Source organism: Danio rerio, chromosome 13 (assembly GCF_052040795.2).
Source record: "Danio rerio strain M-AB ecotype USA chromosome 13, GRCz13ab, whole genome shotgun sequence".
Classification (NCBI taxonomy): Eukaryota; Metazoa; Chordata; class Actinopteri; order Cypriniformes; family Danionidae; genus Danio; species Danio rerio.
In genome coordinates this window covers 30,720,142-30,733,002 of record NC_141033.1, presented here as the reverse complement: position 1 = coordinate 30,733,002, position 12,861 = coordinate 30,720,142, and the positions used below count along the sequence as shown (strand labels likewise).

General features: G+C 35.4%; 1 protein-coding gene across 6 annotated transcripts in view; it reads left to right on the top strand.

The window, feature by feature from the left end:
* The window catches only part of smap1 (small ArfGAP 1), a 216,832-nt gene that overhangs the window by 74,533 nt on the left and 129,438 nt on the right, over positions 1-12,861 (top strand). For 3 of the 6 annotated variants that reach the window (XR_015505439.1, XM_087278565.1, XM_087278564.1), the window contains exon 5: positions 11,231-11,302. Coding sequence is in view for 2 of the 3 variants with exons in the window: in XM_087278565.1 (XP_087134691.1) it covers positions 11,231-11,302 (72 nt within the window). In the remaining variant the exon portion in view is untranslated. 6 annotated transcript variants of the gene reach the window in all.

Sequence of the window (12,861 nt, the reverse complement as noted above, 5' to 3'; positions counted from 1 at the left end):
GCACTGCAGCATACTCAATTGGAACATTGCATAGTGTGCCAGTTAGAAAATCCATCTCTACTATTTACTCTAGTTCAGAAGTTTGCAACCTGTGGGCCGTGACTGTATGGCAGGGGGCTGCCAGCTGTTATTAATACACTGCAAAAAATGCTGGGTTACACACAATCTTTTTGTGTTGGGACACCATGAAGAAATTAAGTTAACGTATTCGTTTTTACAAGTGTATGTGGATTGAACATAAAACAATTCATTTGCCCCAAATGAAACCTCAAGAATTGTGTTGAAACTCATTTTAAATAAGTAAATGTGTGATCTGAATAAACAGCAAAACAGACAAACAGTCTTTTTAGTAAAGAAATAATAGTTTTAATGTACAGTGCTCAGCATAAATGAGAACACCCCATTTTGAAAATAAAAGATTTTTCATCCTTTTCTCAGTGAAATTGATAGTTTCTTAAATAATGTAGAAAAATATTCTCTTGTTGTCAGAACTAACATTAAATTAATTCAAAATGAATTGTAAATCAAAGCGAAAACAACATTATTTTGTTCACCCCTTTCTTGATTAAAGAATTTTTAGATTTGGACTAGAAACAAGACAAAAAGAGCAGGTGCAGCGTAGCACATGTTTCTCCATAGTGGAATTGGTTTATCATGCCTTTACATGTTAGAAAGGCTCCAACACTTTCTGTTTTTAAGTCTAGTTTAAAAAACCTCTAATTATATTTACCACAGTGTGAAAGCTGTTATTTTATCTTATAAATTATTTTGAATATTATAATATTTTTTATCTTACTTTATTCACTGTTTTTATTTCATTTTATTATATGGCATAACATTCTGTTATTATTATTTTGATTTTAATTTGTATAAACTCATAGCTTTACAGCACTTAAGAAAGTGCTTTATAAATAGACTTTGACTCTCGGGTTGAGTGCAGTGCACACGCCACTATATAATTACAATCAACAAGGTCACATATATATTTGCTTAAATCTAACATGTATGTTGCACGGAAGCATTGGCAAAACTTTAGGTTTGTCGAAAAAAATTGATTCCACGCAGGTCTAATCTGAAAACTCTGCCTATTTCCTGATTGCTCCGCTTTATTGCATCTTCTTATTTTTCTTGTCACTTTTTCTTAAAAAGTGTCAGCTTTATTTCTCCTGGTTTGGTGACCTGTCGTGTACATTTTTTTTTTTTCATTCAATTCGTCCTCAGTTTGTGCAAATGAATGTGTCATGAAATCCCCCAATTTCGGTTCAGGTTCGGTTCAGGTCTACCTTCGAATTTTTTCAAAAGATGCATCATAATGGGCGTGGAGCTCCACGAGCAAAGGGCAGGAGTGGGCATGGCCAGCAGGGAAGAAGGAGGGGAGTGAACAACTGTTGTCAGTTAGCTCACAAAATGAGACACAAACCGTGAGGAAATGCATAATTTTATAGTTTACAGAGTTAAAATGCAAAGTAAACAGTAATTGAATGCCCTTCTACATTTATTTAAAATTTTATAAACAGATGACCGCAATTTATATCATTATAAAGATAATCGTGTTCATATAAACACTATAAATGAGGACTTTTCTCTCAATCCCCGGGTCTGAATGCAGACTCAGTGCAGCAGGTCTCTTGCCCTGCCTGTTTTAACCATTAGCCTTGTTGATAATCTAGAGGATTTAGGCAAACACAGCGACACGGCGTTGTGTCTAAATGTGAACGAACTCCTGAAAAAAAGACAACGTCCGCCATTCTCCAATTTTCATACTGCTCTTTCCACAAAAATGCTTGCTGCACACAAACAGCTTTGCTGTATCGGCCCTGACAGTGTCGCTGGGGGAAACATGCAACAAACCCTGTGGATCATGGAAACAGACACATACAGTACGACCCTTCATGAACAGCTAAATACTGTGTGCCGTGGGTCCGTGTCTCGCAGCTTGGCACTGGCAGGTCTACCTTGCCTTCGAAGAGCTTGTGCAGTCATGAATAATTAAGAAGTCGGCTCTTTTCAGAGGATAAAAAAAAAACGCCTCTATGAAATATAATGAGAAACCGCGCTCATCTTTGCAAACCCGGAAGCTGAAATTAGCAGACGAAAGCTCAAAATTATACAGTTTTTCCCACAATTAAAGCTAACAGATGGTAACTTTGTCTTAACTGATGCTCAACACACACAAATCTGGTAAAAATGTTAAAAAAAGTGCTCAAGGGTTTTGTGAACCTTTATTTCAGCACTTCCGGTGAACTGTCTTTCCATTATACAATTGCCACGTTTAAGGTCTGATTTCTTTAAAAATCAGTAATCTGCACTGCCTAATAGATATACAATATAAAGTGGGTCTCAGACCAGACAAGAAGTATTGCATTAAATTCCATTTTCCCCCTCCAGCTCCTTGTCTTTAAAATATGACAATTTATTTTTCCCCAGTATTTTCAATGGAGTTTCTGCGCTCGCCTGTTAATCCTGATGGCACTAGCGCTTCAAAACTAGTGGCTCTATACATCACAGTTTGTTGCTTTGCATTAGGTTTTGAAACAAGAAGCAAACATTTTCCTTTTGAAAAAATACAAATGTTGACAGTACAATACACTTTGAACTCTTGACACAGAAATATTTCCAATGAAACACAACAGAGAAACAAATGCACTATCCTTCACCAATAACTAACCTAAAGTTTTATGCGTTTTCATAATATTACCCTTTCTATTGCAGTGTAAAATGAGTTCCACTGTATTCTACACTAACTGTAATTTTTTTAAGTCTTTACTTAATGCACTCGACCATATGACTAGACAGTAATCTAGATAAGAAAGAACCATTGTCATTGTGTTAAATAGTCTTTTATCTCTTTTATGCTTGAACAACTAAAAGAATGCTTAAGTCTATTTAACTGAATGTATTGTAATTGTAACTGATTTTGTAAAAGAGCCTTATGAAATGAAAATTAGTCACATTAAGCTTTCACTGGAAGTTTATCATTTGCTAATAAACACTAGCTGTGCATTTAGCTCATTAAAGCTTTCTCTTATGTTAAACCAGTGTTTCTCAACCCTATTCCTGGAGAACCACCAGCACTGCATGTTTTGAATGTCTCCTTTGTCTGTCAAACCCATTATAGATCTTTCAGTCTAATGAGCTGATTATCTGAATCAGGTGTGTTTGGTTAGGGAGACACAGAAAATGTGCAGAGCTGGTGGTCCTCCAGAACATGGTTTAGAAACATGGTGTTAAACAACTTTCTATGACCAGCCTTAATCAATATTTAGTAATGATGCAGGGAAAAGTTGTTGACCATACTGACTTGCGTGCTGTGAAGGTGATTTTCACTTCATGATCATGCTTAAGAAGCTTAAGCAATCTAAACAAACAGCCTCCTTGTGGCCTTTTCTGATTGCTTGGGATCAGGAGAGACTGAAACATGGTTGCAGCGTGAAAGGTGTTCGATCAAACTCTGCAAGGCTGCCCTGTCCAATTACATTTCTCTCTCCACTTAAGCCTACCCAAGCAGAGCTCACTGACTGGCCCGCCTGAGTTGGCCAATTAAAGGCAGCACCGACAGAAACATACGTCCAATCAGATTTCAGCAGAGGGTGATGGTGGGGTTCGAACTTCGATTGAGGATTGTGTACAAGGTGCAATGGTCAGAGAAAGGCAAAATGGATACAAGATGCAAAATAGTAGCGTGTTGTGCACCGCCTGAAGAAAGACTGTGATTCCGGGTCACCCTCATCCACCCACTATACAGACAGCTTTTAAATGCAAATAAATTATTAAAAACAACTCATTATCAGTTTAAGGCATTTTGCTTGGTGTGTGGAGGTAGTCTGGAAATAAGAGTGAGAGGGAGAGAGAGAGAGTAGTGTGTGAAGAATAGAATGGACAGAAAATGTGAGAACCGTGTAAAGGGAGGGATTGGAGATGAATACAGAAACAGATAATGATTTCACAGACTTCTTTTTGGCTCTCCATGTTTAAAATTGATCGAGGTTTGAAAATGGGGATTCCTGTATGATTTTGCTCAGTATTGTCATCTTTTAGAGAAAAGTAGATAGCAGTTATACAGCTGAAGTCAGAATTATTAGCCCCCCTTTGAATTTTCTTTTCTTTTTTAAATATTTCCCAAATGATGTTTAACAGAGCAAGGACATTTTCACAGTATGTCTGATAATATTTTTTTCTTCTAGAGAAAGTTTTATTTTTTTTATTTCAGCTAGAAAAAGCAGATTTAATTTTTAAAAACATTTTAAGGTCAAAATTATTAGCCCCTTTAAGCTTTATTTTTTTTCGATAGTCTACAGAGCAAACCATCATTATACAGTAACTTGCCTATTTACCCTAACCTGCCTAGTTAACCTATTTAACCTAGTTAAACATTTAAATGTCACTTTAAACTGTATAGAAGTGTCTTGAAAAATATCTAGTCAACTATTATTTACTGTCATCATGGCAAAGATAAAATAAATGAGTGATTAGAAATGAGTTGTTAAAACTATTATGTTTATAAATGTGTTGGAAAAATCTTCTCTTGATTAAACAGAAATTGGAGCAAAAAAATAAACAGGGGCTAATAATGAACTACTAGTGTTAGTTACTGGTGTGGTACTAAACTTCATCTCTCTTTGAAGGTGCAATATGCAAGTTTGACACCAAGTGGTTGAACTAGGTGTTGCATTCCTGAATCAAAACTCATGCAAGCTCAGGTTGCCAGATTGAGGACTAACATAAGTGTGCCTAACTATCGAGATTTAAATGCTGATTTAAGGCTAATTTAAACAGTATTCTAAATAAAAACAACAACATGCAATAGATGGAATACTTCCCATAATAAAAGGAGTTTTTGTCCTAACCGGCACCTGATATTTATATTTTAGAAACGACATTATTTTTTGCGTCTGAACAACAGAAAACTTGATGACATTATCACCTCGGATACACCTCATGTGCTTTATTCAGTGTTAAATGCTAATATTGTGAGTTTGAATGCAATTTACATGACATTTATTGACATACTACTGAAATCAGCAGATAGTTCACTTCAGATCTGGAAAATAAAATAAACCATTTGAAATTGAACTTTAGAACTGTCAAATAATGCAAACAACCACAGATATCAGTGACTCAGCATCTACATTTAAAAATGTTAAAGAGGTTTATTATGTATTAATTAGGTTATAAACCTTATTCCGTGAGTGAGTGCATATTCTGCGATTCTTTATGGCTGTATTTAAATTTCTGCCATGTTTTGTTTTGTTGCAAACAGCCGAATTGCTTATCACTGCAAATCTTGTCAGGTAGCGTGTTGTTAGAAAACAGGGTTACAATGTAACCTGCTTATCTAATGTTTACATTCGTAATATTTATATAATTTGCCAATTAATAACCTCATGTGCAAATCCGAATCTGCGTCTCATTTCAAAGTCTGCTACTGTTCAACGGAGGTTGCATTTTGGTCACGGACGCATGCTTTAAGAGCCTTCCTGACTGAATGGATGAAATGTGCGATTTACTAACAAAGCAATCCGGGGTGCTAAAATATAATTGGCTAAACTAGTATTGGGTTAAAAGAACCAAAACAACGACGGCATTCCAACACGGAAAACACGTTTTTAAAGCAAAATATCTAACTTTAATTTTTCAGAAAAAAAGAATGTTCACTTGGCATGTTTCTTAAATATCTGCAAATTTATTAAAATATTTTTTTTTGCTTAAGAAGAATCAAAAACGTACATACAGCACCTTTAACTTCTCATTTTGACGTTGACTTTTCAAGTCTGAGATGGAAGCATCTGACAGGGGGCTTTAAAAAAAAAAAAATAAATAAGAAGGGAAAATCGATAGTTGCCTGCTTCCAGCCCAGGCAGGGAGAAATGCAATACTGCAGTCTTGCCTTGCTGCTTCAATTACTAAAACAAGCTCAAGAGAGTCTAACAGACCCTCCCTCTCTTTCCTTCTCCTTGTCTTCCGTCTCGTGGCAGTAATGAAAGTTCTGTGTGTTCTTCGGTGGAAGTAGATGGGGAATAAATGTGTCTTATTGAAAGCCTTATCACCAGTCAGCGCGCTCAAGTCATGTTCCCTCCCTGCTGATTCACACCATTTAAATGATTGCGCGTGTGAAGCCAACAGCGAAGCGGAACCTCGAAAATAAATGTCCCAGGATATTAAGCGTCCTGCACTTCCTTGTTTTGTTTTGATGTTTTCAAAACATGTTTTTCCCCCCCATTTCCACCGTTTGCTTTGCATGCCTTTTTCATTATTTCGATCAAAGTGTTCCTGGAGCATAGAAAATGCACAAAATGAAGAATCTCAGCAGAGCGTTTTTAATATCAAGAAGGGAATGTGTGAAAGATGACTGGAATATGAACATCACAGGCTCGCCTCTGCTATGGTGAACTTAACTTGATTTGTATATTTATTATTATTTTTCCGCCCTAAAAAAATGTTGATTTTTTAATGCCACAGAAGCGTTTGTACATGTGTGAATGAGATATCGGAGCGTAACTAATTCCGCCATCCCCCAGCGATCGGCCAATTCTCATACTTCTCACAGTCTCTTTTCTCACTGCAGTCATCCAAGCCTCATTCAGCCCCAAGTGACCTGGCCTGCTTGGCCGTTTGCACTGCATTATGGGGCATTTAGGTGTCTGTTCCTTCTATTACTTCTCAGCTAGAACTAGAATAGATAGCACTATTGTGGTATTATTTAATGGCTCTCTAATGAATATGGGCCCATGCTGCTGTGGGGCATAGTGCTGATGCTAACCCAATAAAAGCATATTATGAGGGGGATCCATCAGCAGGTAATGAACCAGTCTGGACGTTTCTGTGCTAACTTGGGCTATAATAGACCTACTTGTTCAGCTTGTGCTTTGTAGACACATGCTGCTGACAGGAACACTTCCATACTGGGACAAAGGGAAAGTCATCTGTCTTCCTGTGCCTTTTCCCTTGCCACGTCACCTGTTTTAATGGAGTGTTCTGGGTTTAATATAAGTTAAGCTTAGCCAACAACATTTGTGGTATTATTGAATAGCAGGAAAAAAACTGGATAGCCTATTGTACTGCAAAAAAAGTTTTTTTCTTACAGTGCTGTCTTATTTCCAGTAATAAAAGTAATTAAATTAAAATCAACCATGATTGAAGAAATTTAAGTTGAATTGAATCAAGAATTGTTTTCAGAAATACTGTAACATGTCAAAATTAAGCAAGGGGGATGTCCACTACTATGATTTCGTAATACAAACTTTAGTTCATTTGTAATGTAGCTTTGTGAACATGAACAACATCTCTAAAAGTAATACGCTAATTTTTTATTTTTTTTTACAGAGGCTTTTACAGAGTTCGCTTAGCAAAGCATACAGCGAACAAAGTTTGGGGACTACAAAAAATATATATCCAGCTTAATGAAGTCATAAACTTTACATTACATGCATACACCCCACACAGTAAGGATGTTTGGCCGGAATCGCTGTAATGTTATAACAGAGAAAGCTAAAAATGCTGTCCAAACGCTGTTATTTTCACAGCGCTTTTTCTGTTTCTGTATTTAGTCTTCCAAATGACACGTCACAAAGAGAGAAGGGCTTACAGCTTAATTTTATTTATGTTCCAAAGAATTATATAAAAGATATAGCTAGCATTTGACAAAGAACAGCTTTCAGAATCTCTCCCAGTTCAGTACTGGATTTGGTCAAAAACTCCTCAAAGAAGGCGCAGCTCCAACCACAATAGCAGAAGCTGTGGACTGTGAGCCTCAACCTTCAAGTATTTTTATTTGTTAACATTGAGCTATTACATGCACAGTGTCTAGCATTAATGGTATGTTGTAGCAAGGACATAAACATGGATGTAAACCATGGGAAATGCTGTTTTGAACCGTTAATAATTTAGCTGCAAATTCATATTTATCCATCAAACCGCTGTACACTTTGATCGTATTTTCAGTCTTTCTCTGAACATTCGAGCCTCCCTTTACGCAACCCACACCACTGAACCATTAGAGGTCGCCCCATGCTCTTAAACGCGAGTTTGTTCTGTGCTTTCGCTTTGTTTAGGAATGAAAACATGAAAAAATAAATATTAAAAACGGTGCGATTCCCTTTCCTTTTGATTACAGTTGGCGTCGCCCATCCTATACAATCCTCAAAACAGTCATATAATGGTGCATGACTGTCAGCTGACGTGCTCTATAGTGATAAACAGATTCTGTTTCCCAAACGGATTCTGTACATGCGATTTAAAGAGAAGAGAAAGTTTGGCTTTTGTGTGCATGTTTAAACAGACATATAAACATAATTAATAAAAATAACATATAAAGATGTCGATCTTGGTGTTTTTTTTTTTTTGCAAACACAACTAATTTTGTCTTAAATGAGCATAAAAAGTTAGGAAGGCAGTCGAATGCTTTCATTGTAATGTTAGATGTGTGCATTTTTAAAGTGACACCTCATATTTAATGTAATAAAAAAATCTAAATGAGAGATTCATTTGTTGCTCTTTATTCAGAATTTGTAAGTTATAACGAAACTGCTAATGAGATTTAGCTTGATTCTATTTCAGTATAATAGCTATTAATTTTAATAAGCTGAACTGTTTGCTAATGTATTTGCTGCTAATGCATATATTTATTTTTCTTTTGTTAATAATAATTTTAAAACGTATTACTGACCATTTATTTACTGACCATTTATTTAAATAAATCAACTGTTTATTTACAATAAAATGGCTCCAAATGAACATATTTAGTTTTTTTGTTTTTTTAAGGGGGAAGGGGGGTGCTGAAGGAATCCCTTATTATGGTGGGCATATCTCTTATTTCCCAATGTTGACAGGTATGCTGTAAACACCCACAATTTTCATCAGCGTGTGCATTCTCTCCATGCCGCCACTTTCTCTGCGTTCTACATCTCGAATAAAGAACTCATAAAGATATGTGAACGTTTTATGTTACTTACACATACTTATAATGCGAATATATATGAAAGACTCTTTTCGTGTTTTATTTTAGAGAGCAGGCGTGAGGTTCAGATGTGTCCTTTTCACTTTCTGTCTGATTCAGGTACTAAATTACTTTTAATTCACATAGCCATGATGTGTTAGAATGATTAAATTGTGGCCTACATTTTGTTTTGTGGAAAATAAACTAAATGTTTTATTTGGAAAATATTTGATCTGAATAATAAAACATTTATTCGATAATTCCATTTATATTGAATTCTTCGATTAACTTACAAATACATTATAGCTGTAACTATTCGGTAACTTCAGTGAGTAAAATATTTATTTTACAAATAAACAAATTAAAGTGCAAGGGCTAAAAAAGGACAAGGGAAAGTCCAAATTGTTTGGCTTAATGTTAAATTTACTTGTTTTTGTTGTTGAATTGTACCCATTCATTTTTTTTTACGCATTCATTTTTCTCCCTACCTCTCTTTCTTGCCATCTACATACCCTATAGCTAATGAAAACAACCTAAACAAACTGCCACAGCCAATGAAAGCGATAAAGTTAGAGGAAAGAGAAAAAAAGCAAGACAACAAAAGTGAGGGTATCTTCAGATTCATGGTAGATTCTACAACATGCACTCTTGAAGTACTAAAAAGCTTTGATCTCAGGATTCAAAAACAAAAAAGTGTGCTGAAATATTTTATTCAGTTTAATATGAGGTTTTCAGTGTTTGTGTTTGGCTGTTGGTTATTAATTAATTAATTTATTTGTTTTTATTTATGTACTTATTTATTTAAGTGTAGGTGTATTTATGCATGGATTTATTTATTTATATTTGACCAATTCTATTGGGTCAAATACCTCAGACCTGGTCTTGTATCTGTTTGTCCTGCATCAGTATAACAAATGAACTTGTACAAGTTTTTATTTTTAATGATTTTATTTTCATGTTGTCAGTACATACTGTATGTATTTTTTTCTCAAAAAGTGCAGTGTTTGGTACTTCATACAACATTAATCATAAGACATTTGTGCATAATTAGAGAGGAACTGTATTTTCATTCTTTTTTCTTTCAGTGTTCTGTTTTCAGGAATTCACACAACTCCTAATCTCCCGCAATTCATATAAAACTACAGAGAATTGAAAACATGACTCGGTTACATTTAAATAGCATTACTTTAACTAAAGAAACAACAAAACGGAATTTTAAGTGTTTTGTATCCATTTTCCACTCACAAAAATTGTCACATTTTGCAGTCTTCTAGTCCTATTATGCAAATAGTATTGGAATCATTTTTATTGCTTTGTCATCACAATTGATGCTATTTCTTACCTCCAGGCAATACAATTCACACTAAAACAGAATAGAATAGAAATCCATATTATTGAATGTGGCTGGGCGGTTTATATACAAATGTAAATGTACACAAGGAAGCTTTTCAAACATAGTCGTCTGATTTAATGCGATTGTTTGCAGTGGCTACACTTGTGAGTTAATTCTATTGATTCAAGGCAGTCTTGGTCCTGCAGTTTGACAGACTGACTGCAGATTCGGCAGATGGTCTCATTTCTTACGTTCACAGAGTCTTTTGGAACAGCTGGAAAAGTCTGTGCTATTTTTATCCAGCAAAATGTGTCCTTGATGATTGATGTGGCTGCTGAAATGTGGGCTTCTTCATGTGTGTGTATATATATATTTATTTATATGCATATTTATTTATTTATTTTATTTTATTTTTTGGATTATTTTTTGTTGTTTTTGTTTTTCCAGTTAAATGTCTCTGCATTCTTGAAAGAATATAAATTCACTTTGAGAAGTAAAACCACATTAAAGATGTTTTTAAAAATATCTCTATATATGTTTAAATTATTTTCCTACCCCTTTGGCAAGTAGGTTTTTCGCTTCAATCTTACAGTGCTTTACAATAAAGTAATAATAAAAATAATGCCATGGGGTAACAAATAAATTCCCAAGATGATAAAAACAAGTCTTGATATCTTAAGCAATGTTGCTTCTCAAGTGAATTTATTGTCTGAATAGGAGTGAGAAATACTGATGATAAAAAGTTCTATTTTTGCAGCGTATGTGACTGAGTGTATCAGTATATAAATTTTGCTTTTCCCATTTTCCCCACAGGCTGAATAATTATTCACTGTATAGTGATCGCTGCAGCCTATTAATTCTGTTTTCTCTCCTTCCGCTCTTTTCCTTCCACATGCTTTCTTCATCTTTCTCTCATTCTCTTTCAATTTCCCTCTTTCCCCCTCTCTCCTCTGGCCCTGCAGAAGTCCTCTGATGCTGCTTTGCCCTCAGTATCGTCTCCTTCTTCGCAAGCAGCTGAGAAAAGCAAACTGGAGGTACTGTAGCGATGTGCTGTGCGCTTCACTGATCTCAGTGCTGTGCTTGTGCTCTGCATGCTCTAGACTGCATCCCAATTTACATGTTTTCTATCTTCAACAGTATGCTTAAGTCTAGAATTATTGCTTTCCAAATTGTATAGTTGGAAATATGGCAAACATGTTCTATATTTGCCACATTTATGAAGTAGGCATTAGAGCTGAGCCTACTTCAAAACAAAACCTACTAATCAAAACAAAAGCATTGATTAGTATATTTTGATATGTGCAAGAATGAAACAGTCTTGAGTGTTTCAGTCTTGCGTTACTAAAAGTCAAATTATGACAGAAATCCTATACGTTTGTTTAAATGTAAATACTGATGCCTACAGTAGTGATCAAAATAGATTAAACCTAATATCAAGTGAAGATTGCATCAGTTACATGGTACAGTAGATGGTGTCATATGTATGTAAAAATGTCTTTGAATCATACATTTAGGGTTGTTATAATACTGCAATTCGGTACTAATCGATACTGAGATTTTTAAAAATGTCAATTTCTCACTAACATTTGAACGCTGTTGAGAGTTCTTAAGCAGCGCTGATTTGCCATTGTGTTTACATGCTTAACAAAAATGACTGTAAGGGTCATCAGTTCACCAAACTCACAGCTGTTTATGTAACCACAGATAAAAAGACACTGGATTGTTTTAAAGCCGCAATTCATCAACGGATTGCTCGTTTGTCAGCTTAAAGACAAACCAGCTAGTCGACGTGACTGCAATACTTCAATTTTTGTATATCTGTGTTTACACTCAGTAAACAGCAGTGAGTTCAGTGAACTGATGTCCGCTTGTGGCCAATCACAGTCATTTCTGTTGAGGCATGTGCTCAACAGCGCCTAAATGTTAGACGTGGACGTTTTTAACAGTAATATATACAGTATTATACAGGACAGTATTATATACTTTACTGACATATAGACTAATATTATTCCAAATGTGGAATGGATTATTTCAAGTTCAAATAAATAAAGCAATTTCTTCAGCGGCCTTGTTTGGCTTTGACAGCTTTTAGTGTTACTCTGTTTCATACTATCATAATAATAACTTTTGAATACGGTATTTATGAACATGATTTCTGCAGGAGTCATGTTGGATTGGATGGAATAAAGTCAACAACTCCCATAGTTCCACACGCAGTAATGGCATTACCAAACTACGCCTTTGATTGTTGTGAAAACGCGCCCTCTAGTGGTGAAAATTACATATCGTGCCTTTATGGCTCGGTTCCACTGACTGGTACATTACGGTATGGGTCAGCTTTATCAGGCTTGCGTTTACACTACCAAGGGTACCCTTTTGGTGGGTGTGTGGTGTATGACAGAAAGTTTCAGTCGCATCATTCTCGCTCGAGGAAATGTCTACAATAAAACTGTACGGGTCACTCACATATCATATGAAAAGCACTTCTCACAAAACAGAGGCTTTACACACATAAATACTTGTGAATAAATGTTTATTACTTACTTTTCTATAAACAGGATTTCAATGAGTGTAAAATAGCCTACTGTAGCGT